The following is a 27,723-nucleotide window of genomic DNA, read 5'->3' on the forward strand; positions in this document are numbered from 1 at the left end:
ACACACAGCTGATCCAGCTCTCCAAGAATTAAATTCTGTTTTTGTCCAGGGACTCAATCTTCTAATTAACATGACCAAATTAAAATACATGCATATAATTGTCAGCATCATTTTCAGGGCTGGAGACTCAGAAGATAGCACAACAGCATGTAACATATAGAGAATGCCTTTTGGCACACACCAGGCCCAAATTCACACATGCATGCTCAGCACTGGATGACATGCTCAGCCTGATGATGATTTACATGAAGGAACATGCCAGTCTAGTTCAAACACCATAGAGAGAACTTTAATATCTTTTCCAACTCAATGGAGAGAGTGCTTTAAAAATAATAATAATGGGGCAGGGAGAGGGGGCTGAAGAAAACTTCAGAAGAGCCCAAACAGACAACACTTCTTCAAGTCCAAGTAGCTTCCCTTCCTCCCCAAACAATGCAGAAACCTTTTTGCAAGGAAATAGAGTGTGTGTCTTCCTACTCTCATTCAGGACCTTTTTGTTGTTGTTGCAAATAATAATAATAATAATAATAATAATAATCCCAAAACAAAACCCCTCAATAGTAGGTCTTGCCTCAATTTATCATGAGGCCTAGGGAGTCAGCTTACCTATTCTGCACCAGAAAATCTACAATATGCAAAGATGTTCGGTCACATACTAGAACCGCCAGATGGAGAAGTGTCTCGCCTGGCTCCTTTAAACAAAGAAGAAGAAGAAGACAAAGTGATTGTGCAACTATGTTTTGCTGCTTTCTTTGCTTACTGAAAAGTCCTAGCCATTGCTCTTTAGCATCATGGAAATCACTTCCTGATGGCATTCATATCGCTCTAAAAACTTCAGGGGAAAGCTTAGGCAGGCTCTTAATTGCATTTTTCTATAATCAGTTCCTGGCATAAACTTCGGGCTAAACTACATGCTATGTGTTGTGTATTTATTTTATTAAAATGTTTATACACTGCAAATTATGCAGGCAACTCAAGACAGTTCAACAGCAATATCCAAAAATATAATCCAAATAACCATTAAATAAATAAAGTACAGTGGATCTGCCATTATTTCTCCCTGACAGGTTTTTTTTAAAAAAAGGGGAAGGGAGGCAATACTGTATATGAGATGCAAGAGGCAATGGGAGAAGTACATAGAATACACAGAGGCAAAGGGGAATATGACCTTGGGTGCCAAATGCTGAGTCAAAAATAATGAAGAGGAAACAACTGTGTGCTTTATTATGCAAGCAAAAGGCTTTGGAGAAACAGCCAAATAACTAAAGCAATGCTATTCAGTGACTCAGAATTTATGAATCTCCTTAGTGTATAGCCTAAGTGCAAATACCTTCTTACAGGGTTCAATAAAACCTGTTCTGGTTGGACTGTGTGTGCTGCTTTCCTCCTGCAACATTGGTGTTATCTCTGCTAAAGTGTAGGTGTGCTTGTCAGCTCTTTGGGGCAGCAGAAGCCTCACCTGCCTGTACTCCAGAAGGGCCTGATTTAAATCCACCTTTTCAGCATATGCCTGAAGCAAGATAAATATATCCTTGTCTTTGACAGCATCCTGCAGGTCCTTGAGCCTGGCAGCTGGGCTCTCTGTGGTCCTCCGAGCAACATACTTCCTATCAACATACTTGGAGATGATAAAATCCTTCCGGAGAGCCCTGTAATGGTGCAAAGCACAAATTGGAAACCATGGCTCTGATGGGGCATTTTGATGCAAAGCCAGCAGAAAAGCCGATGTCAAGAATAGCCTCTAAGTCAACAAGCAGCAAAAGGTCAGAGCTTCAGTCTATGGGTAGAGACTATGGGCTTCACCAGATGACCTATTTACTGAGCATTCATCATGATTTTCTTACACAAAACCTACACGGTATTTAGGCTATTCCTTAACCCTATTGAGCATTTTTTCTGATTTGTTTGCAGGGTGGTTATACAACAATGCATTCATGTTGAATTTGTCCTGATTTGCTGACACGGCAGTTATAGATCTTCCTGTTTATAATTTGTTCATCCCACACATCTTAGATCATTTCCCTGTCACTTTCCTAACTGCAAAAATATGTTTTCTTGAACAAACAAAAAATAAATAAATGGAGTCATTGTGACAGACTGCTACGATCCACTTTAACTGTGCAAACCTATATTCCTGAAATGTGCTAGAATTCCTCCTCCAAAACATTGACAGTCTAGAGGCAACCTATTCTTTTCTTTCCCACTCCCTGTTCTGGCTCCCCATCACATTGCTTTTTGCCTCTAATCACAGCTTCAGGTGGGAAGAAGAAAGACATTTTCAGAATTTTTCTCTGTGGAGTGCCAAATGTCACACCTGCAGATCCATAGAGCTAGAGGATCAGAAAGTCATACAGACCGATGGCTCTGGCTTTCTTATCTTAGAAATCTTCAACCCTGTTCTAGTACTCCAAAGTCAAGGTGCTCTTATCACTTGACAAAGCTGGTAAGGACCAGTTTAGGATATGCTTTATATTTTATGTAAAACATCTCACACCTTGCCCTTTCCGAAGCAGAAAATAAATCATTGTTTTAAAGTGTTCTCTGATAAGGGAATTAAGATCAACATATGAAACCTGGCTTCTTTTTCCTTAGCCTAATTATTATTGGCTTGCGGTAACACAGAGACAGGTTTTTTCACTAGTGTCATTGAGAACGCTGACCTTGCTGAAATACAAGAGAGGCCCATCAGTATTGGCATGCTGCCGGTTTTTGAAGTCACACCTGTTTAGACAAGCATTTGTTTGATCTTGTGCTTTAAACCTCCTGCTTTAATTGTTTTAATTGCTGTTTCAGCTCTTTTAATTGTGCTGTTTTAATAGTCTTGTCTTAGGGCTTATCTATACTTAACTGTCCTCTGTGCTTTCTCATCATGGTCCACACTTTAAAACTCTGTGTCTGAGCACTCTTTCTTTCTGCCCTGCGAAAACCTACGTACCCTTGAGAACCCCCCAGAAAAAAGCATTTACTACTACTACAACTACACAACAGGGTTCCTATGTTTAACAGGGGTTGGGGGCAGGGTAGGCTAAAAAACTACCAGGATTTTACCAGGGATCTTCCTATATACCTGGCTCTCTACATCAAAACAGCAGTGCAGGAAAGTCTGTGTCCAGACAATCTCTAAAGCCCAAGTCCTCAAGTGTTAACCTCATATCCTTATTACACATTCACTCTCTACTAATTTAACCCACATCATTTGTAAGATATTATGTCACAAGTAGTACAAGATATTCCTATAAATTAGTCAGGCAAAATCTACCTATAGTGACACCATGCTGCCTTATTGTCTATCTGCTATCTTCTCCAACATATCTAAGAATGCACTCTAATAACATTGACAGTAGGACCTTGCAAACAGAGAGGTAGGACTTTTGCCTTCGTTCCCTGCTTTTACATTTCTCAACTGGATTATGGACTTGATGAGTCATTGGGTCTGACCAAAGTATACCAACAAAGTATAAAATATCTATTTTAATAGATTCCATAGTTGCCATCTCTCACAATATAACCACTTAATGCACTGGATGTAATAAACTCTCTTTGAAAGTTCTTGCCACAATCAATTATAGACAATAAATCAATGGGTGTCACCAAAATTTGTTTTGTTTTGACATTTGGCTTGCGGTGTAATATCCGACATGTTTGTGCTTCTCCCACTGCCCACTCCCCAACACTCTTTCCCACTCACCAGAAAAAAAAGAAAAAAGAGAGAATTAAGATTATTTACATTGCACTATCAGTAGAAGGCTTTAGAGATGCGCTGGGAAGATTGGCTTCAACAATGTCATTAAACTGTGTGTTTCCAATATTCTTTGCCAACTGCAAAACAAATAAGATGTAATTTAACACACAACAGTAAATAAAAATATAGCTACGTCAATGCCAAGCATGTGCTTGCCCACAAGCTGCATCCTGGATGGGTCTTATGACAGAGAAAATCAGGTTATAGTAGGAGAAATGTTGAACTATGGCAACATTTGAGTAGTACCTCTGTGTTATTTATGCCCTGCTTAGCTTAAATGTAAAGGAAGGAGTAAGGAGGAAAGTAACAACAGACACAGACACTCTGTGTGTGTGTGTGTGTGTGTGTGTACACACTATGCATTTAAAGTACATTTAAACCCCATGATGCCCCCCAAAGAATCCTGAAAAATGAAGTTTGTCAAGGCTGCTGGGAATTGTAGCTTTGTGAGTGGCAAACTACAGTTCCCAAGATTCTCTGAGGGGAAGCTATGTGCTTTAAATGTATGGTCTGGGTTAGCAGGCAAGGTGAAACCATGGTAACATCACAGAATGTGGCAGACCGCAAAATAATTGGGGTAGAGAGGAAAACAGCATAATCACCGAAGGAATGTTGGAACCAAAACAGAGCTTATTAAAGAGGTGAATCAGTTGTACTTGGAAGGGGAAATGCCATCATGAACTTTGAATGGAAGGTGGTTGTAGTAGTGCAGAACACAGTCAGAACACCCTTACCAGAAGCTCTGAGGTTGCCAGTTTGTCCAAGGCTACTGACTGAATACGGGAATGATGGACACCCATCTCTCGGTGAATGCCAGAGCATTCAATGCAAATCAGGATTCCCAAATTAATGGAGAGCCAAGCTGGGTCTGTGCGGAGTAAGCAAGAACAAAACAGGTATTGTCACCTTGCTGAAGGTGATGGACAGTATGGTAAGAAATCTTCACACTTTCACCTCATGGAATGTTCTCAACACCTCTGAGGGCCCTCAAAAATGTCAGTGGAAGGGGTGAACATTTGCTCAGTTCATTATAGAACAATTATCTTCAAAGCTTCAAACACATAAAAATGAAATGAAATAATAGGATGCTTAGTGAAAACTAATGACTTCCTAAAAATCACTGCAACCTCCCCATCCCCCGCCCACATGCCCTGGGTTGCTGTGTGAAAGAGAAACCTGGCGGACAAGCAGCGGCAAAAGAGACCCATCTGCCATGTCCAACAAAGTCTCTTGCCAGGACAATTCCTCCATCCACGATCACGTCATGGATGGCAGTGGTCTTATGAATCATTGACCTGGCATTGACTAGACCCTGAGGCAGGGATAGTCCACAGACAATGACAGTCCTCAATAATGACATGATCTGGTCATAGCATAAGTCCTCCTTCTGCTCGTGATCACTGAGATTGGGTATCCCAATGCATCCCCCTTTGTAGAACCTGCCCCAGCCATTCAGGGTCAAAATGGGAAGTAGTTCAGCTGTCTCCTTTTGCACCTGATGCTGAGCAGTCACAGCACATGCTGTTTCCTGGCACGCGCTTTATCTCCTTGATGATAGCTCCGGTCAGGTCGTCCATGCTGCACTCTTCCCTGCCTTGTGCTTGTTTGAATGCCACGTTGAGAGCCTCTTCTTTACTATTGCTGAGGACAGAGACCCATCTGCAAGGCAGAAGGAAACTGCTGTCAGATAAACTGAACTTCCTCACCCTTTCAGTCGGCCTAGGCCTCTGTACTGTGGACTGCATGCATGGCTGCAAGTGGAAGTAAATTGAAGCCACAATCTGTAAGGAATCCAAAGTAAATACCTTCCCCATGCATGCCACTTCCTTAAGCAAAGGGATGCAAGGCAACAGATGAGCTTGAAGATGGCACTTCAAACCACACTATGATGTTGTTAGGACACTTTGCTAAGATGGAAGATGCTGGACCCATAAGCAGAGATCCCACCTGCACCTGGGCCACTTTAGCAGGAGACTGCAGTTCCCATCATTCCTGACCACTGACTGTGCTGGATGGGGCTAATGGAAGTTGGTGTCCAACAACATCTGGAGGGCCACAGGTGCCCCATTCCTGCAGCTGGGGGATGCAGGCACACATATATCCTTGTGAGTTCTGTAGGTTTAATGTGACGGAGGTCAGCCTCCCCCTTCAAATTCAGTCTCAGTATATTTTGTTTTGTTTTTTTAAAAGTCTACAGGAAGAATAACAGAACCATGCATAATGTGTAGTTCTGCTCAAAGCCCTGTTAATAGATCAAAAATAAATGGTTGGGGCTTTCCCCTAACATGAGAAAACAATAAACATAGGAGAAGTGTCACCTGTTGCACTTTTTCAATCCACACAGGTCTTAAGGGCTCCATCCCTCCTCCCCAATACTTACATGGTACATTCCTGTTCATCCTCTGCTAGAAAGTGGTATGTTCGGTTATCTGAAATAAACACACACACACAGAGAGAGAGAGAGAGAGAGAGAGAGAGAGAGAGAGAGAAAATTTGTTTTAGAAATATTATCAGAACACGAAATGATCCCACGGAATCTCCCAACAAACCATGAGCTGTAAACCAAGGTTTGTTTTTGATTTACCACTCATGGTTAATTAGGAGGTGATGAAACATGAGCCATGACTTGGCCCTAGGTTGCACAACTGCAGCACAGCTGGGGAGGAGCAAAATGCTCTGGGGACCTGCATGTTTGCTTATTCTCACTAAACCATGATTAGGCTTACATTATGTGTAAATGAGGCCAATGGCTAGCCAAGGTCACCCAGTGAGAAAGGAATGAAATTCAAGGATAAGGTAAGGTTTAAGATGCATTCCCTCCCCGGACTCCTACAAAAAAACCCCTCTTCACCTGTACCTTTCCTATGAAGCACTATAGAAAAAGGGTGCTCTTTGAAATGCTTCCTCAGAAAATGAGGACTTACGTGAAATAAGATCAAAGCACTTCCTGTCATCCACGTTTGGCTTCACTTGGCAAGTGAGCAAATTCAGCTTGACTGGAATGCGATTTAGCTAGGTGATGAAAAAGAAAAGAATATTGTAAGTCAGTTTCAACACTGTCCAGCTGCACAACCTGCATACAATATGGATTATGCACATACGAAACAGAAATCAGGTGGATCTCCACTACACACTCATCATTCTAATCACCACTAGACCAAACACTGGGGTATGAAGAGCAACAGCAAACATTGTCCAGAACCAGGAAAAACTCACTCCTGACCCCTGGGATAACAAGTACTTCTTTTAAAGGGATACTTCCTGTTTCACTTTTGTAGGGAAGGTGAGTTTTGGAAGTACCCTAATAAAGTTATTGTACGTAACTGGTTTCTGAAGAAGCTTATTCTCTAATCCATCTACACTGAACAGGTTCTAAGACGAAGCATGATGCCTACCGTGCTGTGTGAGATGGTCAGGTAGCCATACCTGACTGTGCATTTTCTCTTCTGCCAGACCTTTCTTAAGCTGAAAGTTAAAGGTAACATTACATTAAACAGAAAGTCTCAGGTGGGAGACCCAACCTGTCAAATACTAATTCCAACCACTTCACTAGGGTAAGTGCATCAAAGGGCATGATGGAAATAAACACGATGGCTGTCATCCTAAATTAATTTACAGAAGTTCATGGGAGGAGTGTCTACTGTTGTTTTCCCCTCTTGCACTCACAAAAGTCTCTCCGGAAGACTCACTTGAACAAGCATCTTAGTGGCAACATCACATCTCTTACTTAGCCCTTGTTACAACCACATAGGATATTTCTAAAATGACATCGGGTTACATATAAACATGACACAACTCAGTCTGCCAATTTTTGTGAGCGTAAGGCATGGACCTTTCACCAGCAGCATAACAAGCAGGAATTCAGCACCACATGTCCCTCTTCTCAACATGGAAATGCATGATGAGAAATTTCATCCACTGAAGTTTGGCTTGTTCGGTAGTTGCTTGTTTCTTTGTTTTGTTTATTTATAGTCTGCCGTGCCATATAAAATCTTTCCAGGGCAAGCCTGAAGAATGATTTGGTTCACATGTCACATTAAATCATAGTTAAAACAAACAAACAATGGTTTAATGTGAGCACATGGTGTGCTGGTGCATGCTGCTGAAAGGGTAGACACTCCTCTACTCTTTCACTACCACTGCTAGGAAGCAAGCCAGAGTCTGTTTTGTCATGCTGCCCAAATCCAGGTTTGTGGTTTGCTTCTTTCCAAACAAACCATGAGCAGTGAAACTAAGGCTTGCTTTTGGCTTGCTACTCATGGACTGTTTAGAGGAGAAAAATAATGAGCCCAGGTTTAAATATCACAACAAGCCAAACTCTGGCTTCTTTCCTGGCAGAGTGGTAACAGCATGGGTGCAAGAGGAGTAGGCAGAACTTTTCAGCAGCATGTGCCAACACACTGTGCATCCACATCAACCCATTGGCTGCTTTAAACTTTGGTTTAATGTGATGTGTGAACCAGACCTATGAGTGTGGAGAATGCTGCTGAGTTCAGGTTCTGCTTGCAGGCTTCCCATAAGCATCTGGTTGGCCACTGTGAGAACTGGACTTACATGAACCATTAGCCTGATTCAGCAGGCTCTTCTTATGATTTTATTGTTGTAAACTGAGCTCATAAAATATATTTGCAGTTGCCAGATCTGAAGTGGTTTCACTTACCCATCACTTTTCTTAAAGAGACTCCCAGATCTCTCTGTGCCATACTGCTTATTTCCCTGTAACTGGTGCATGCTGTATCTCAATGGCTTGCTAACAGAATTCTGTTGGGAAACAGAACAGTTTTGCAGCACTTTGTAGTTTTTCTCAAGTACAAATCTAATATTGGCCCAGGGTTCAAAAATCCAAGCTTCATGTCTTACAATTATTCCAAACCTCTGTTCACATTCACTAAAAACTTTTGTGAAATAGAGTTCCTTATTTTCTGACTCCAGAACACTAGAATTTTAATGTAAACCCACCTAATTTGCACATTCTGAACCAAGATGGAAACTGAAACACAGCTGTCTCTCAAAATCTGTCCGAATTTTGCAATACAGGTCTCAAACCAAACAAGATACACAAAACTGCACATATTAAGGGAAAGCATGCACACAAAATAAGCTTATTAGTCAAAGTAACATGGAAAAATACATATTAGGGGAAATGACTTGCCCAAATCCATACCAATGGCCATGATGCATACAAAATATGTATATTAGGAGAAATGTGCACAAAATTGCATGAAGATTTTCGAGTACTTTTTTTAAAAAAAATATCACACTGATGAGGAAACTGAAGTTAAGATTGAAACAATGTTGAACTAAGGGAAACCAAATTAGCTAATTCATCCATCCCTATTCCTAGGCAAAAGGAGGTGCTCCCTCACCAGTTTTACCTCTTTGGGCTCCAGCTGCAGTGCTGCTTTCAGCTGATCGCGAAGAGAGCACAACTGCTTCTTCTCCTCGTCCTGCTTGGCCTTCATCTGAAAGGGCAGCGCAACAAACATTCCATCACGCAAGGGAGTTCTTCCATCTGCTGCTGCTAAATCCCTTCAGTAGGCATTTCCTTCTTCTTTTTACATTCTGCACTGAGTAACTCTGCTATGTTTACTGCAGAGATGGGGAGGCTGTGGCCCTCCAATTCCCAAAACAGTTTCCAGCCAGCTTGGTTAATGGTCACTCCCAATGGGAGCTACTGTCTTAACACCAGTATCACTTGGAGGGCCATAGGCTTCCCACACTTGGTCTATAGACTCTATAGGAATGACCAAGCTCCCACTATTTCATATTATTTAAACAAAGACTAAAAGTAACTAAGGTTGATCACCACTTGCACAAGTCCCAGCTTAGATGTTCATATGCCTGCACTTTTGGGCCACATCCAGTTCTGTCACACTATTACAGTGCTCTTCTATGGATCCACATGGCTGACAGGTACCAGGGCAGGTGAAAAAACAGGATACGCATTTTGTATTAATAATAGTTGTGTCCTCTGCACCTGAATAGAATATCACAGGTCAGTGACCTGACAATGGGTATTTTCTGCTCCTCCTCCTCCTGCACTGTATAATGCCTCTTCTTCTGTCATACATGGAGCAGCAACCATCAATTGTTTCAGAAGTCTTGTCAAGACTTACCGTACCTTTTTGCCTCTTCCTGGCTCATAACATTGGAACCTGTTTTACATGTTTGAATACTCTCATTTTCTGTTTTATTTCCTTTTATGTGTTTATAATATTGCTGTTTTATTGGTTTTAGTTCAATGATATTATACTATGCCTTAAAAGCAGTAGACATGGTGACAATATTATTGTGAAGGGGGAAATACATAAAATTTGCCTATTCTCCTGCTGTAGCTTTTATGATTTGATTATGTTCTGATTTTTAGATAGCTTTTGAGTTTTTGGTTGCTTTCATTTAATTCTGTTAGCCAGCTTAGATCCTTTTTAATGAAAGAAAGGCAGGATATAAATCTTTTACAGCACAATCATTTACCTGTCTACTCAGACGTAAGCTCCACTGAGTTCAATGTGACTTACTTCAAGGAAAGTGTGTATAGAATTGCAGCCCTACAGTAAGGCCCTACTGTGACTTTATCCCAGTAAGCATGCATAGAATTGCAGCCTTAGTACCTTAGAATAAAAAGCATCATGTTACAGTGAAAAGTGCTCTGAGAATGATACAAAAATAATGACCATTCAAAATCGCAGGGTGCCTCCAGACCATCAGCAGTTTGCCCAAACAACTCAGGGGCATACTGGAACTAAAGGTTTGCACAATTAAAGTGGACTGAAGTGCTCTGTCACCCCAGCACAAGAAATCAGCTTAAAAGCCAACAGAGTTTTTGTAGTTTTGAAAGTGACGTGGAAATGCATAGAAAAGTATGGGATGAATGACTGATTAACAGGAAGACATCTAAATACTCAACAAGCAAATCAGGATGGATGTTCATTGCCTTTTAACTACCCTGTAAAAAAAACACACAGAACAAATGCTCCACTACCTATGGATGAATGCTGAACCAACAGATTATCTGGAGGAGCCCTGACATATTCTCTAGTGCTGCTGTATTCAACTAATGTTTACTCAGACTAGACACACTGGAATTAATGGACCTAAGTTAGTCACGGCCATTAATTTCAGCAAAGTCTGCTCTCAGTGAATGTTAGTCGAACACAACCCTCTGAAACTGATGACGCATACTCACACTTTGAAGCTCAGGAGTAAGATTCTCTATAAACTGTTTGTGCTTCTCTGTTGCCTTTAAACATGCCTGGAAAAAACTGTCAGAAAAACAGTGTGGAACAAAAGTAGAAAAAGGATATTCCCAGTTCCCAACCCAGAGGCAAAGCACAGCCATCATCGCTAGTAGCCACTGATATTCTTTATCCTCCATGAATTTGCCTAATCCTCTTTTAACACCCTGTGGAATGCCCTCCCACCAGATGTCAAAGAGAAGAACAACTACCAGACTTTTAGAAGACATCTGAAGGCAGCCCTGTTTAGGGAAGCTTTTAATGTTTAATAGACTATTGTATTTTAATATTCTGTGGAAGCCACCCAGAGTGGCTGGGGAAACCCAGCTGGATGGGCAGGGTATAAATTATAAATTAAATTAAATTAAACACATTCTGAGTTCGTAGCCATCACTGCCTCCTGTGGGAGTGAGTTACATAGTTTAACTATGCACTGCGCGAAAAAGGGCATTATTTAATCAGTCCTGAATCTTCCAACATTCAGCTTGGTTGGACAACCACAAGTTTTAGTGGTATGAGGGAGGAAAAACTTTATCCACTTTATCCATTCCGTGCACAATTATATAAACTTCCATCACGTCGTGTCATACTTTTTATCAGAAATATAAAATGAAACCTTTCCTCATAGGGGAGCCACTCCACCCTCTTGATCATTTTGCTTGCCCTTTTCTGAGCCTTCACCAGCTCTACAATGTCTCTTGGAGGTATTCCAAACATGGTTGCATAATCCAGGGCTTAATCCAGATTGGAATGCTCTGGAACTCCCTTAAGGCTGGGATGGGACCTTTTTTGAGTCTGGGGGCTGCAGTGGAAAATTGTAAGGGGCCACATTTCATAAGCAAGCAGGGCCAGAACCAAAAGTGGGTGAAGTTGGGCAGCGCAGTATCACACATCTTGAACACACAGGCACAATCACACAAGTTACTTAACTCAGACGTATACTTCAGGGCAAGGCTTAAGGGTTGTAAAAATTTAATGTGGGAAAGCTCTGCTATGGGGAAAGAAGACTGTTCAGAATAAAAAAAAGGTGTGTGGAGAGAGAGATCTCACGCACACTATAAATGAAAAATAAATGAATATCATAAGGCTCTCCTACAGAAGCTCATGATGTAATACTGTTGGGATGCTCAAGAATTTATTGCAACGTTGTGAGGAATGAGAATATAGGAAACTGAATGCACTTACTTGAACTGGGAGTTGCAGTGATTGATGTTGTTCTGCAGCAAGTCAACTCCTTTCTTGGTGTTAATCTCATTCACTTTAATTAGGTACTGGAGAGAAAGTGAACATGGACCTGCTGAGTTTACTTATTTTGTTTTGTTTACTTATGCCTCCTCTGCTCAAATAGAAAACAATGTTCTGCAGTGATTTGTTTTGTTTAAAAATGCTTCCCCCAAATTACATGACTTTTTTTTTTGTAAATTGTACCTTGCATCATTAGCATAATTAATTTGCTACATGAACTATATAATACACTAACTGTTCTTCAAAGACAGCACAATAAACTGGTTAAGATCTAGATTTCTTGTAAGCAGAACTCAAAGGAAGTTCCTGCTGCTGGAAAGTGATGCTGGTGGATATGTTGTTAAGATATCCCTTTAAAAGTAAAGGACCCCTGGACAGTTAAGTCCAGTCAAATGCAACTATGGGGTGTGGCGCTCATCTCACTTTTCAGGCCAAGGGAGCCAGCATTTGTCCACAGACAGCTTTCTGGGTCATGTGGCCATCATAACTAAACCACTACTGGTGCACGGAGGACCGTGACGAGTGCCAGAGCAGCACCTATATAACCACATTGCATTGTACACTCTCTGGGGGAAGCATTGCATTTCCCCAGGTACAAAACACAAAACATTAAGACTTTAAATGCTGGAAAAATCTGATATCCTGGCAACTGAGCCACAATCCTGAAAACTGCACAGAAACAAAATAGAGGTTCAGCGCCGAGGGTCTTCTCGGTAGTGGCACCTGCCCTGTGGAACGCCCTCCCCCCAGATGTCAAAGAGAACAGCTACCAGACTTTTAGAAGACATCTGAAGGCAGCCCTGTTTAGGGAAGCTTTTAATGTTTGATGCTTTACTGTATTTTAATATTTTGTTGGAAGCTGCCCAGAGTGGCTGGGGAAGCCCAGCCAGATGGGCGGGGTATAAATAATACATCATCATTATTATTATTATTATTATTATTATTATTATTATTATTATTATTATTATTAAAGCAAGCACACATTTATTGTAGAGAAATGTCTTACATCCAGATTCAACTTCTGTTTGTACTGTAATATTTTTTTTCTAGGTTGGGCACAATATCATGTAGGACCCATTGTTTCATTCCATCAACAATGAAAGTAAAATCTTTAGCAGAGGAGAAAATTATTGCATCTACTTGGCCTGCAAGTGCCCTGCTTATGGAGTTCAGAGATGCTTCCTTTTTCCTAGATGAAGTAATAGTTTGCAACTATTATTATTATTTACATAACAATTTAAATAATCTGATATGAGTATCTGTCCTATAAAGGGAAATAGACATGCAGGAAACGATAGGAAGAAGCACTTTTTCATCTGCCCCACTCACCTCACACATGTGTAACTGGAACATCCTTCGTTCCTTTTCCATCTCCTCAGCAATCTCCCCTCCTGCAACCTCTGTCCGCACCATCCCATACTGTTTTGCCAGCTCTCGTTTTTCCTTCTCTATCTTTGCACTGAAATTTAGAAAGAGACAGTATTTATTAATGGCTGTGTGCAGGTGTATTTTGCTAGAAACAATTCCAAGTACAGAAGTCCAAGAATCATTGGCTTAAGAGGAAAAGGCCAACTTACAGTTTGCTCTCATAGTCTTTATATGCTTTCTCAAAAGGCTTTTTAAAGTCCTATCAAGAGACAAAGAAACTAAGACTTAATAAATCTAGTTGTTGTTTTATTTCTTCTTCCCTATTTCAGTACTTTCAATGCACCTCATATTTCATACAGATTGCTAAACTGTTATGCCGCCCTATATGGGGTGAAGAGAATCAAACCTTTATTTTCCCTGCCTGCTATTTTCATGCTTTTTATAGTGCATCTCAATACTTGATCCCACAGGATCAGTTTAAAACATTGCATTGCATTGCAATGAGAACAGGGTTGGGCAACAAAGTCTTACAGCACATAAAGATTAAAAAATGGAAAGAGAGCCATTTGTGCCTCCTTGAAGTTCTTTGAGGAAAGGCAGAATGTAAATGTAAAAATGAATGAACCAAAATCTAAGCAATCTCACAGTAATAACCAGACAGAAACTCATTTTTCAGCATCTATTTACTCACCCCTTTAAAGTCTCCCTTGATCAGTGAGTCCAGGGAAAAATGAATGTTGTGATACAGGCTCAGCAACTACAAAAAGAGACAGTTCAATATGTAGCTATCACCAATGGCTTCTTTATATTATTGAGTGCTCTCCAGCAATAGATGATAATCTCAGGCATCATTTTCATTTAGAGAATACAATACTGCAGATTTAGGGCTTTGTTTGCTTGTAACAACCTAAATAAAAACATACAGATCCAACTGGCACTATGGGAATGCAAAAATAAGTGCAACAAGCAAGCAATCTCAATCTTTTGAGTATTACCCCAAACTCCTAAAGCATCTCTGTAGTCCAGTCCAAAACTTTACAGATCTCCTCAGAGGCAATGTCTTTTCTCAGAGATGCCAAACCAATTTCAGTAAAGGAAAACCAGAAGGCCTTTTGTATGAGAGGCATTAACACTAAATAGCCTAGTCTATTTGATATAGCAAAACACCAGTAATATGTGGCTTATAATGCCACCTAGTCCAGGTATCTGCTGGAATCTGCTGGATCAGCCCAGTGGCCCATTTCTCACAGTGGACGTCCTGGAGGTCCTTGAGCATTTTGTGCTTTAGAAATGTGTGTTGTATTTATGATTTTTATTGCAAGCCCCCTTTGGAGATCCAAGTTTTAATTGAAAGGTGAGGATGGAAACGTTTAAAATAAAGTCGAACAAATAAAACCAAAAATAATTGCATTATTGGTTTAGCTTGTCAAAAAGGAATGGGAAAGGAGGGATCAAACTGTAGGCTTATTTGCAAGCCCTAATTTCAGTAAGTAAAGGCAAGGTAGCCTTTTGAGATTCTCCCATGGCCTTTGCTCTTCTCCTTAGGGCCCGGAAGGGAAGACTGACACCATTGACCATGCCCCTGTCATCATGCTTCTGTTTTTCAGACAAATCTGTGGGTGCGGAGAACAGTTTCATACCAGGCTCTTGACAGCATCTAGCAGCTCCCGTGAGAATGAAGCAAAGGTGATGAAGGCTTCAGCTAGCTTCTCATCACTGTTGTTGTGATAGTTCCCTGAAAACCTCTCCTGGGTAATAATGTGAGCTTCTAAGTGGTTAATGAGATCTGCAGAAGCAAAATTTGTTTGAACATTTATGTACGACTTTCTGAAACAAACAAAAAGATTCCCTGAAATGATAAAACAGTGAGCTACCTGTTTGACTGAATTAGCAATGAAAGCCCTGACACATATTGATTCAGGAGTAAGTCAAGTGGTCATCCTTTGTTAAGTTGCTTTCTTGCTAATCAATAAATTATGGAGTGATATTTTCTTAATGGCAGCTATTAACTACAATTTGTTCATACATGGCAAAAGAAAGGTACAATTTGGGCAGAGTCAAATGGAGGAAAGGGGCAGATGGAAAGAGCTGCCAATACGATGAAGGATTTTGACATTGTGCAGCTGCTGCCTTTGGGAACCTGACCCAACTGCAGGACCAGCAATTCTGCAACCTGTTTTTAGGAATCCATTTGTTTCCAAGAAACTCTACTTGTATTATTTTAAACAGCTGTTGTAAATATGACACCCCTGGATTTCACATTGCTCAGGGAAGTGAGGAACATGGGGAACGACTGATACAGTGGTACCTCAATTTAAGAACAGTCCAGTTTAAGAACGATTCAGTTTACAAACTCTGCAAAACCGGAAATAGTGTTCCGGTGTGCAAACTTTACCTCAGTCTAAGAATGGAATCTGAACGGTGGAAGGGCACTGGCGACGGGAGGCCTCATTAGGGAAAGTGCGCCTCAGTTTAAAAACAGTTTCAGTTTAAGAACAAACTTCCAGAATGGATTAAGTTCGTAAACCGAGGTACCACTGTACAGAGTTCTGATCATTGGTTTGTCTTGCCTATGCTGCCTGGCAGTGACTTTCCAGAGTTCCAGACAAGAGTCTTTTCTAGCTCCATCTGGAAAAACCAGGAGCTCTGCCTGGGACCTTCCACATGCAAGGAATGTGCTATACCACTGTTGCCAAATTATAAAGATTCGGTTATCATTTTAATGTGTTATCACACATTTTAAAATATAGGGTAATGGTTCCCTGCATGGAGTATCCTAAGCACAATATGACTTGTTATGAGTAAAGTTTTTTAGTGTGCACACATCAATAATAATGAAGATGATGATGATGATGATGTTGCACTCCACCCCAACCTCCAAGTGGTGCTTACTCAGGGTTCTGTTTCCTTGGAATGAGGGACAGCACCGTCTGTAGTGTCTTTAGGATGTATGGTTTAGTAACACATATGGACAACCTGAGCCTAAAATGAGGGGGTTCACAGCATTAAAACCTCAAAAGATATTGCTTCTGCCATAGCCACAGCCGTGGTTTCTAGCAGAAATCAAGCATGGCTCTCCCTCTCCAGCTTCTGCCTGCAGCCTGCTTTCCTCTCTCACACACAAGTGCCCTGGCACTTCCAACTACCAATTAAGTGAGGGAGGGGGCCCACCCATTTGTTCTCTGGCACAGAGCAACTTGATCCTTATGGCCATTAACTCACACAAAAAAAAAACCCTTGCCTGACTAGTTCAACAATGAGATCCTCCAAGATATTTTAACCCCTGCTGGTTCCATGACCCCAGGAATTAGAAGGGACTCAGGCATCATGCAGATTAACCCCCCACAACAATATTATTAATGCAGTATGCCATTTAATTGCCCAAGCAGATTGCAAGTTGTTTACAAAATCAATTGCAAAAATATTAGCACACATATCTAAAATACTGTTATAAGTTTGAGGTGTTAAGGTATGTACCAGACTCCTCTAATCTCTGGATCCAGCTAGTGTTAGAATTTAATCAAGGCTTTTAATTCTTGGAATAGTCGGGCTAGTGATAACCTGGATGACAGGCCATGAAGAGGGAATAAGGGGCTAGGCACAAGATGGCAAATGAGTGGAGCCCCCTCCCTCAATAAATGAAGTCAGAGTTTAGAGTGGAGAGTTGGAGCAGTAATGTGACACAGAATCAAAGCAGCGCACAGAGACAGAGAGACAGACGACGAGAGAGAGAGAGAGAGAGAGAGAGAGAGAGAGAGAGAGAGGGTCATCTGCTTGAATCCAAGATTGCAGCTATGGGAGAAACAAGACCCTTTTGGGGTGTTGTTGCTGTGAAATGCCCCCCCCCCCATCATAGGCTTAGGTATATATGGGTAAATAAACCATATATTGTATCATAAAAGCACAATACCACAGTCTCCACCGTGACTCATTCCAAAAGGAAACACGAACCCTGAGTAAGCGCCTGGAATCTCACAACACTAGGAGATTGGGATGGCATGCAATAAAAGAAATCCATTAAAACAACACAACAATTAAAAGAACAAATTAGAACTATTAAAACAGGAGGATCCGGTCAGGAGATTAGGGAATGCTTGTTTAAACAGGTGTGTGTATGCATAAAAGCAAGATGTGTCTTTCAAGATCTCATCCTATCAACTACATCTATGGTTGCCAAACTCTAGCTGCAATCCTATGCATACTTGCCAAAGAGTAATTATTACCATTCAATTAATTTAACAGGATTTAATAGGACAAGTAGACATATATAATATTGCACTGTAAGACTCTGAGAGGGGTCGTCTTCCTTTAAGAATTGATAAGCAGACACTGGTAAAATTAGCCCGTCTAAGCAACCCTTAAAGGTACAGGAAAATTCTCAGGGCCTCTGGGTTGGGCAGCCCATACCACATCCCCAATGACAGTCTGACCTTGTCCAGTTGTGTGCTCTGCTTTCACTGCTTTCCTCATTTTTTGCAGAACGATTCGATCAGAATCTAAAGCCTAAAGGCATTAAAGAAAAAAAGAAAAAGACATCCTAAGCACAAGCTGCTCTCCCAAAGCAAAACAAAGTTTACAAATATGCAAAAATTATTATACATGATAAGGTTATATTTTTCTAGGTGCAAAACAGAATTCAAGTTGCCCCAAGGGCTACTGGGATAAACCAACTAGTAAATGACCACTCTCCTCTATTTGAAAAATCAAATCTTGTTGGTCTTCTATATCACGTCCAGCTGTATACCCACCCCCATTTTTTTGAGGAGGAACTCTGGATAACTCAAAAGCTTTGTGCCCCTCACCCTCATTACTTAACATTCTAAAGTTGCTCTCTTGAAGTTGTGGGTGCTGCTTTCGATATTCCTGCCTCTCGTGCACACTGAGTTCATGCAACATTTCCGTTTCCTGATGTGCAAGCTTTTCTTTTCAGCCCTCAAACTATTCATATTTCCAAATGGTTTCCTGTTTTCCAGCTTTTCATTTTATCTTAACATACTGTCCTAAGGCTCTTTTTTTGCAGGTTCTGCTAAACTGCATTATGCAAAGCTTGATCAGGCATCCTGGCCTTTGGATTTCGCTTCAGAAATGAGTCCAGCATTTGGAAACTGAAGGGCAGATATGCAACGGATTTCATAAGAGGAAATGAGAAGGTGAGAAGGGCAGAAGTGGTTTCAAGTTAGTCAGAGGACAGTTTGGTGGTGGCTCCCACACGCCTACACAGATAGCTGTGAGATATAATTGCATTTTGAAAGGGTGCCCTATAGGAACATAGGAAACCAGGTCAACGTTGTCTATATTGACTGGCAGGCAGCTCTCCAGGTTTTCAGACATGGGACTGCTTGGAGAGGCTGAGATCTGAAACTTGGACACTTTGCATGCTCTACCGCTGAGCCACAGCTCTTCCCTTACAGATGGTAAAAGCAATGTGGTTTAGTTAGTATAAGAGCAAAGCAAACAGATATATCTCATGGACAACAGTGCAATTTATTTATTTCTTTTAACACCAACAGTTCAATCCTATACATGCTTTCTTGCCCCATTTTAGCCCTAGGTATACAGTTGCCTTGCTTGCCAATCTTCTAATAAATGCAAAGTTGCTGAGGACAAGGACTTAAGCCACGAAGCCACTGAATAGGGATGAGAATAATTCCGAAGGCAATTTTATGTCCTAGGTCACTGTGACAAAGGGGCACGTCAGCATGTCTTAGGATGTGCTTTCTCCCAGGTGACTTTGGTACCCATGGAAGGGGCCTTCCTTTGGGTTCCTTCTGTCAGTGAGGAGAAATCTGACAAGATATCAAGTAGAGGCTCTTGCCTGCAACATAGCTACGGAATCTGTTCCCCCAGATCTGGTCCTTCGGTCATTTAGAAGGCAAGTGAATACTGCCTGTTTAGAAGAAGTGGTTTCTGTTAATTTCATTGGCTGGATGGGCAGTTTTGTATTGAATAAAAGTTCCCCTGAAGCTTGTGCTATTTGGTTTTTCGAGCTCATTTATGGGAATTGGTTGTTCTCTGTTAATCTCTATGGACATTGTGCAAGCTGTTTTTAGCTTCCTCTTTTGAAGGAAATGTGGGGGTACAAATCCTTAAATTAAAAAAAAATAACTGCACCCATCTTCGCTCCTCAGTTTGTCTATTTCCCTGCACAGAGTGAGGAACACCCAGCAGCAAATTCTCCTCATGGGATCCCAACATCTCCCCCTCTGCTTTGGCTTCGGCCCAGCCGCCATCTCCTTCCTTGAACCCTCTCTTACCTCCTCTAGGCTGCAAACGGTGTTCCTGCATTTGCCCATGTGGCTGGAAAAGGAGGAGGTGGTCGGAGAGCTGAGATCCTCTTGGGTCTGGGAGATAAAGTCCTGGACAGAGATAAGCTCAGGCATCCTGCTTCCTTAACGCCTGGTTGCAGATCAGATCCAGAGAAGCAGCAGCGTCAGACTGCCAGGGCACAGAAAAAGGGGAACTCAGGATTGAGAGGAAGCAGCTAAGGGTAGCTGAGAAGGCCACAAACACCAGAAAGGCAGAGCGACGGCCGCTGTCCCTCCATGTCCATAAGTTGCAAAGAGCTGGCCTCTTGCTTCCCCTCCCCAAAACACACACACACACACACACACACAGTGTACTACTCAGAGTTTGTTAAATACTGTTTAACATGGGAGCCAACTGCTAGACCCCTTCAGCCTCCCCAATAAAATATTTGAGGGGACTCCCACCCAAAAAAGTTGATTCAAATGGTATGTGTGTGCCGTGTCTAGTGATTGATTATGTGGGGTGGGGCTTACCTGCCCCTCCCCCCAATATTTTATTCAAGTTGGCACCCCTGACTTTCTGAATCCTCACTGAAACCTAGTAATTCTCTCTCTCTCTCGATAAGGGAGTAGGGTTATTCATCACGTTTACTACTTGAACAGCTACATTCTGTTTAAACCGTCCAGTCCAAGTCTAGCTCAAATATAAAGAATCAAAAGATGGGGGAGCAGGAGAGGCCTTGAAGTCACCCATCAACACTTAGTACCTGAATAGTACAGACCAGGTTACCTGGTCACAATTTTCTCCAATATAGTGAGGTGAATTGCATTTCTAGTTGGCTGCTTAACCCTCGAGTTGCTTTTTAAGCTTAAAACTGCTCACCCTCAGTTGCTTCTTCACCTGCAGGAGAGAGAAACACACAAAGAGAGAGAGAGAGAGAGAGAGAGAGAGAGAGAGAGAGAGAGAGAAGATACGGGAACCCCAGAGCTTCATCAGAGTTTTAATCCAAAATTGCTAGAGGGCTCAAGGTCACAGAAGGTTAATCTACTTTTCCAAGAGCACAAGTAGGTTGTTGGACTGACACAGTGTGTCCCCCCTCCCCCGCACAATTGCCCCAGCAGAGCAGATCTGCATTTGGAAATTTGCCTCTGCGTGAATCACTCTGGTTGTATCAAAAAACACATCTGTAGATATATGCATTTCTGGAAAAAAACACCACCCGGTAATTTGCAAAAGTGGCAGTGTTATTTATTTTTAAAGTGCATGTAATCTTTAAAGAACAGCAAAAATCATGTTATATCAATGTCACTATTTCACAGGGTAAAAAGACACAAGCAGCATTTCAGCTAATACAGGCAATATTGGGGGGGGGGGCTTTACCTTTGTCCAAGACAGTTTTCTGTTGCCAAGACAACACATTTTCTTTGCTCCAAAAGTGCAGTATCTTGCTAGGAAAATCGAATCATTTTGCTAGATAATGCTGAATAGTTCTTCACACAATGAGGTTGCACAAATGTCAAAGGCACCTTTTAGGCAGCGCTTGCAATGCTTAGGAGTAACATAACCCTACTCCTTATCCTTCCAATCTGTGATTTATATATTTACAAATATCATTTGATGGATGAACTTGTGATCTAGCTGCCCTGCTCTACTAACAAAAATGGAAAACAGAACAGCTGTCTCCCACTTTCAAACATGATGGCATGTATACTGCTTATTGCACTAGAGTGTAGGGATGGATGAGAAATGTGATCTGCATTTTAATGCAAATTTAGCAAATCTACATTTCTCAAACCAATACATTAAGGAATGGGGAACTGCCAACCCACAGACCAACTGTGAACCACTAGGGGTATCAATTGGACCTGCCAGGCAATTCCTAGCAAACCACACCCACATACCAGACTGATATGATTTGGAGACACAGACAGCAGTGACATAAAACTATAAATTCCTTTCCATTTTGCTAGGTTTCCATGCTTCTATATCTATTGCTATAGGTGGCCTCTTCTTATTTTCTTCTTAAATGACAGTTGATTGCTTTAGCTATAAAGAGTCATAGAACAAGCAGGGTTGCAGGGTCATAGAACAAGCATACCATCTTAAGAGCTAATGAAAGGCAAGGCGTTTAATGAATAATTCCAAAGGCTCTTCAGAGATAATTGTCATCACATCACAGATGTGAGCAGGATGCCTGACTGCCTAAATATGGGCAGTCTCTTCCCTTACTCTGACAGTTGCATTTTCAAAGTGCTCCAGGCACAATCAGCCAGCTGCACATGCTCCTTAATGTCTTTGGCACAGAAGTCACTGTTATCTTCCTTTGTCAAGTCCCAACTTGGGGAAGAGGACAGAAAGCACTGTCTTTAGCCGTTTATTATCTTCTCGCTGATGTATCCTGGCATTGTGTAGAGTATGAGAACCAAGAATATGGTCAAAATTGCAATAATAAGTAGTGCAATTATGTACTTCTTGTACCGCTTCCAAATGAAGAAGACAAACGTCTTCATGGGATTCACAAACCAGTTGAAGGATGTTTTTGGGCGGCTGGGGAGAAAAGAAAGGGCAAGACTCGGTGCAGGTTTGGACAAGGGTGTAGCAACAAAGTTAATGTTGGTAGCACATAGCTAACCCCGACCCCCAGCTGATAATAGGTCAATGCTCACAGTGAAGACAAGTCAACCTATGCTTGAATGCCTGGAAATCCAAAGGTCATTTTGCATTTAATCAGCTTTCCTGTTATATAGTGTGTTCCAACAATATTAATGTATTCCCTTTAATTCACAACAGTACAAAGCAGGAGTAGGGAACCTGTGGCCCTCCAGATGCTGCTGGACTACAACTCCCATCATCCCTGGCTGATGGCCAGCTGGATGGCCAGCTGGACTGATGGGGGTTGGAGTCTACAGATTCCCCCATCCCTAGTATAGAGCAGGGGCTTCCCATAGGCTTGTATGCTTCCCATAGGCACCTGACCACCATATAACAGGATACTGCATTAGACGGACCACGGCCTGATCTGGCCTGGTCTTCTCATCTACAAAGTTATTTATAGAAATCTTTAGATACTTACTTGGGTTTCTCTAAGGGTTCAGGTTCTTTCCGTGCCCGACCAACTGGGGCATTCTCAGCCTCCTCTACAGTCAGTAGCTGGAATTCGGCTTCCACTTTTCCCTGGAGAGAAGCACACTGTGAGCAAAATGTCTGACATACTGCAAGAGTCTGCTGTGCTTCAGAGACTCCCGTCCGCTTGCTGCCAATGGTGGAGATCCTGCCAGCGGCAGTTCTGCCTTACACAGAGTGGAGTGGGGGTTCTGGGCCAGCAGAGTGACGTTGGCATCGCTCTGCAGGTGGAGGCCGGTGGAGCTCAGCAGGACTTGACGGAAGGGGAGTCCCACTCAACTCATGCCACACCCTCAATGTACTACAGTGGTACCTCTGGTTACGTACTTCATTCGTTCCGGAGGTCTGTTCTTAACCTGAAACTGTTCTTAAACTGAAGCACCACTTTAGCTAATGGGGCCTCCCTCTGCTGCTGTGCCACCACCGTGCGATTTCTGTTCTCATCCTGAAGCAAAGTTCTTAACCTGAGGTACTATTTCTGGGTTAGCGGAGTCTGTAACCTGAAGCGTATATAACCTGAGGTACTACTGTATTTGATTTGTGTTGTATGCTGCCTAGAGAAACGGCTTAACAGATAGCTAATAAATGTAAATAATAATAAAAATAGGTGCATCTTCAGTGCAGTTCTCTTACTGTAAGGATGAAGATATTTCCACTAGGATCTGAAAATTCAACATCTTCTGGTTTTACAGAGCTCCTCCACTTCTTCTTCTTCTTCTTTTTCTTCTTCTGCTTAGCCTCCCTCTCTTCCCTTTCAATGTCTTCCTGGCCCTTGAGTTTGATGAATGGCCACCAGCCTCTCATTCGTTTGTTTCTGAAGATAGAGAAGCGGGGCATGGCCTTCTCCTTGGCCATCTTGATGGTGCACTGCTCTGAACTCTTGGCGGCTCTCACCATATCGTTCAGCTTCAACTCAATGGCTCCTTGAAACACAACAAAGTTGGGATAACATCATATACTGGCCACTTATTATGGGAGATTTGACAATTTCCCCCCAGATGGCTAGGAAACACAGCATTTCCATCCATAGGGAATTGCAGGAATTTTGCTTACAGCTATTGGGCTATGATATGATTTACAGAATGCAGCCACTACATTTTTGTAGAGATCACAACAATATACTGGAGCAAACAGTCCCCTGGTTCAAAACAGGAACTTCCATCATAATAGAAGTAGTTAGAAAACGCACTGCAAAAAGGTGCTTACATTAGGGTTATGCAAAAAGTTGTTGAGCTTTTGGTCTTTTGATTGACTTGCCTAACATCCAGGACAAGGCACCACCTTTCAGAAACTCCCACCGGACATCAATTCTGCCTTTGAAATCCCAGTAATGTATGGTAGCCCTAGCTTACAGGGTACGGAAGCCTGAGATCATTGTCAATCTGACTGGGTGGAAAAAATATTTGCAAACCCAAATACAGCAGTTTGTCTCAGTAGACAACTGAGACACAGTCAGCATAGCTGGATCAGGGGAAAATTAAGGACCATCTGGCACGGAATGAGCAAACAAAACTGAGCAGTATTCAGGGAACAGCAAGGCAAAGGAAACAAAGAGTCAGAAAACAGATTCAAGGCATAGCCCAGGAACTACTGACCAAATAATCAGCAGCCTCTTCCTTTTATAATACAGTAGCTGCTAGGAGGCTGGAAGGCACAAAAGTAGGGAAGCTCAAGTAAGCCTGCATTCCAAGGCAGGGTGGGGCGGAGGAACTCTTCCTCAGCAACCAAGACATTTTACTTCTGGAGACAGAGAGCACGATGGTGCTGCCCCACAACTCCACATAAGAAAGCCAGTCAGACTAGCAATTGAATGCGAGAATGGCTGGTGGTTCATGGGGCACCACAGAAATTTGAGAGCCCCAAGTCCACCACTGCAAAATGAATCATCCCCTGGGTGTATTTGTACACCACACAACATTATATTAAAAGGGGAAGGGTGAAGGAACACAATCGCCTAAGCAGAAAGATACCTGGGAAAATCTTAAATGATCCTAACAGGTCACAACAGAGGCATCAGGAAAAAACTACATGATATCCTCCACATGCTTCTTTCCTTCCATCTCAAGCTTTGTGATGTTCTTTGCCCTCACAGCTATTCCAGAATGTTACATCTTCATTGGTTAAAAACATTCTTCTTCAACCTAAATTTGTCGTTAGCGTGCAATTTCTTACCACTAGGATGTTGTAAATCTCCATATTACACGAGGAAACAGTGGGATGTACAGAAAGAGGAAATGTGCAAAAAGACGGCATAGTAGGAAATACAGCTGAGATCTCTTTGTTGCTGTCCAGTTTCATGCATTCAATGTAATTGATATCTGGGCAGCAAACCATGTTCAGAATTTGCAACTTCACCCCAACAAAATCAGAATGAAGTTCAAAAATATGCAGTACCTTGGTTAACCACTAAATGGTGCTGCCTATTAGTGTTTCCTTTTTAGAGCTTGTTGTTGCCCCAGTGTTTTTACAAAATTTCATCCATTATCCCATATTGTTTGATTCAGTTCCATGCAATTTAATCAACAGGAACTGAAACCAAATCAAAACAATATGGAGTCATGAATGAAAGGCTTTGAGTGGTGTTTTACCATTTGTTTACTTGCAGCAGACAAGCTTTTAATAGCTGTACTGAGAATTTAGACACAAGTGGGCTAGATTACTTTTACTGAATATAAATTATTTGTATATGAAGGTGAAAAACAGATGGACTATAGAATGATGTGCTTGCCGAGCACATGCACGCTCCTTTTCCTATCCCCGGAAGCCTCCTCAGTTCAGATTAGCCGTTTTAGGAAATTGCACTGCTAAAAAGGCCTCTTAATGGATGAGTTTTATGCAGGCAGGGAAGGAGGAGTAGAAAGAAAAGGTGAGTTTCAGAAGCTTTGTAGGGACAGTTTTTAACTTTCTTGCAATATATTTGTTGTACACCCTTCAGGAAACAACTAAGAAGAAGAAGAAAAACATTTATATATGTCCCAATCCTTTAAAAGGCACAGTGAGCATTAAAATACCTAGAAAGTCATTTGCTGCAATCCTATCATAGTCCCAGACCTGAAGGACCAGGACAGCTGGCTCTCGGAATTCCGATTCCTCCAGAGAGAAGATGGAATCCTTCTTCTTGTAAGTTATCTCTTTTTCTGTTGGGAGGTAGTCAAAGCGAAACACAAATCTCCAGTTGAAGTTGCCTTCCCCAGTCAAAGAGTTAAAGTGAACATCTGTCTCTTGCTTGTCCTTCTCCAGTCCTTTGATCCAACTGCAGAAGAAGCTTTATTAGAATCTAGCAATAATTTAGCATCAGTTCCTGGCCCCACCTCACAAAAGGCACAAAACCCATAATTTAGGGAGTATGTGTGGGAGAAGGGGGAGGGGGTCCCATTGTGCAGGTGAAAATGGGACAGTTACTTAGCACTACATTGGATACAACCCAATATTACTTATTTAAAAATGTGTGATGGGATGATGAGCTGCTTGTGCGTAAAATCCTAATCCCTCAGAGTTTGGCTAAGTCCCCAAACCTCTGTCTGTGATGGAGCTCCTTAAACATGACTCCATCAATCGCTCGTTGAATCGGACAGTGGGCGTTTACGGAACTTCTTCCAGCATAAAAGCTCCTTAACGGAAACGCGTCTTCTGGACTCTCGGCGTGACAGTTTCCGCCGAGGAGTGGGTGTCCCTACAGGAGGTCCTGAAATCTCCCCGCTGCTCCCGCTTGAAGTGTCTCTGAGCCCTCCCTCCGACTCACTTTCCCTTGGAACTCCACTTCTCCCCCTGCTGGTCCCCTCCTCCGCTGAATGGTCTCTCTCACCCTCCATGAGCCCTTTCACCTCCTTAGTCTCAGATGGCAGTTCCCTGACATCCACCTCCCCTCCAGGGCCCCCTTCACCCCCTTCCCTCCCCTCCTCTGCGGGAGGCGAGGGAGCAAAACCCCTGAAGGAACCTCCCTCATCTTCCGAAGTTTCGAACACTTCCCTCCACCTTTTGCTGTCTCCGGTTTCCAAGTACTCCTCCTCATCGGAGTCTGTTCCTCCTTCCAACTCCGATTCCCTGAATCCCTCCAGTTCCTCCTCATCGTCGGTGGTGCCAAAGTACTCCCTCCGAAACCTCGCTACTGGCTGAGGTTTCCTGGGGAACCTTTGGTGGAACGTTTCGATCAAGATCCCGTCACGGACCTCCTCTGCCTTCACCCAGGTGTTTTCCGACTCCGGTTCCCCTTCCCACGCGACCAAATACTCCACCTGATTACCCTTCCACCTGGAGTCGATGATTTCCGCCACATGGTTGCGGCTTTCCCTTTCTTCTATGGCTGGCCCCCGTGTGGATACCCCTTCACCTTCCCCCCTGTATGGTGACAGTAATGACCTGTGGAATACTGGGTGCAGTTTCATGTGGTTCGGTAACCGGAGTCTGAACGCCACTGGGTTGACCTGTTGGATGACCTCAAATGGTCCCAATCTTTTGGGTCTCAATTTCTTGCAACCCCCCTTGAACGGCAACCCTTGGGTTGATAGCCAGGCCCGACTCCCCACCCTAATTGTTTCACCTTCCCTTCTGCTCTTGTCTGCCTGCCTCTTATATTCTTCCTTGGCCCTTTCTAAGTTGAGTTGGAGTTGACGATGGATCGCTTCCATTTCTTCTACAAAAAGTTCCGCGGCCGGAACACTCCATCTTTCCCCTCCTTCCCCTGGAAATGCCCTGGGGTGGCACCCATAATTAGCCAAAAAGGGGCTCATCCCGGTGGACACATTCTCAGCATTATTGTAAGCA

The 27,723-nt window shown here is 42.4% G+C and overlaps 2 protein-coding genes across 8 annotated transcripts in view; both read right to left on the minus strand.

Annotated features, from left to right (window-relative positions):
- The window catches only part of LOC128416283 (arf-GAP with SH3 domain, ANK repeat and PH domain-containing protein 1-like), a 37,018-nt gene extending 16,087 nt beyond the window's left edge, over window positions 1-20,931 (minus strand). For 3 of the 7 annotated variants that reach the window (XM_053393823.1, XM_053393824.1, XM_053393825.1), the window contains exons 1-18: window positions 19,845-20,162; window positions 18,021-18,093; window positions 15,231-15,376; window positions 14,282-14,347; window positions 13,800-13,849; window positions 13,552-13,681; window positions 12,163-12,248; window positions 10,929-11,004; window positions 9,109-9,204; window positions 8,403-8,503; window positions 7,138-7,207; window positions 6,667-6,754; window positions 6,123-6,171; window positions 5,238-5,401; window positions 4,477-4,610; window positions 3,728-3,819; window positions 1,460-1,649; window positions 607-692 (exon numbers count right to left, since the gene is read on the minus strand). In XM_053393823.1, coding sequence (XP_053249798.1) covers window positions 607-692; window positions 1,460-1,649; window positions 3,728-3,819; window positions 4,477-4,610; window positions 5,238-5,401; window positions 6,123-6,171; window positions 6,667-6,754; window positions 7,138-7,207; window positions 8,403-8,503; window positions 9,109-9,204; window positions 10,929-11,004; window positions 12,163-12,248; window positions 13,552-13,681; window positions 13,800-13,849; window positions 14,282-14,347; window positions 15,231-15,376; window positions 18,021-18,093; window positions 19,845-19,970 — 1,823 coding nt within the window. In that variant the 5' untranslated portion in view covers window positions 19,971-20,162. The other 4 variants (XM_053393820.1, XM_053393819.1, XM_053393821.1 and 1 more) reach the window with 4 other exon arrangements.
- A 980-nt stretch (window positions 20,932-21,911) lies between these two features.
- The window catches only part of LOC128416284 (fer-1-like protein 4), a 62,195-nt gene continuing 56,383 nt past the window's right edge, over window positions 21,912-27,723 (minus strand). The window contains exons 42-45 of the mRNA XM_053393826.1: window positions 25,971-26,212; window positions 23,593-23,882; window positions 22,910-23,010; window positions 21,912-22,383 (exon numbers count right to left, since the gene is read on the minus strand). Coding sequence (XP_053249801.1) covers window positions 22,203-22,383; window positions 22,910-23,010; window positions 23,593-23,882; window positions 25,971-26,212 — 814 coding nt within the window. The 3' untranslated portion in view covers window positions 21,912-22,202. The remainder of the gene's footprint in view (window positions 22,384-22,909; window positions 23,011-23,592; window positions 23,883-25,970; window positions 26,213-27,723) is intronic.

The sequence above is a fragment of the Podarcis raffonei genome, chromosome 6, assembly GCF_027172205.1.
Source record: "Podarcis raffonei isolate rPodRaf1 chromosome 6, rPodRaf1.pri, whole genome shotgun sequence".
NCBI classification, from domain to species: domain Eukaryota; kingdom Metazoa; phylum Chordata; class Lepidosauria; order Squamata; family Lacertidae; genus Podarcis; species Podarcis raffonei.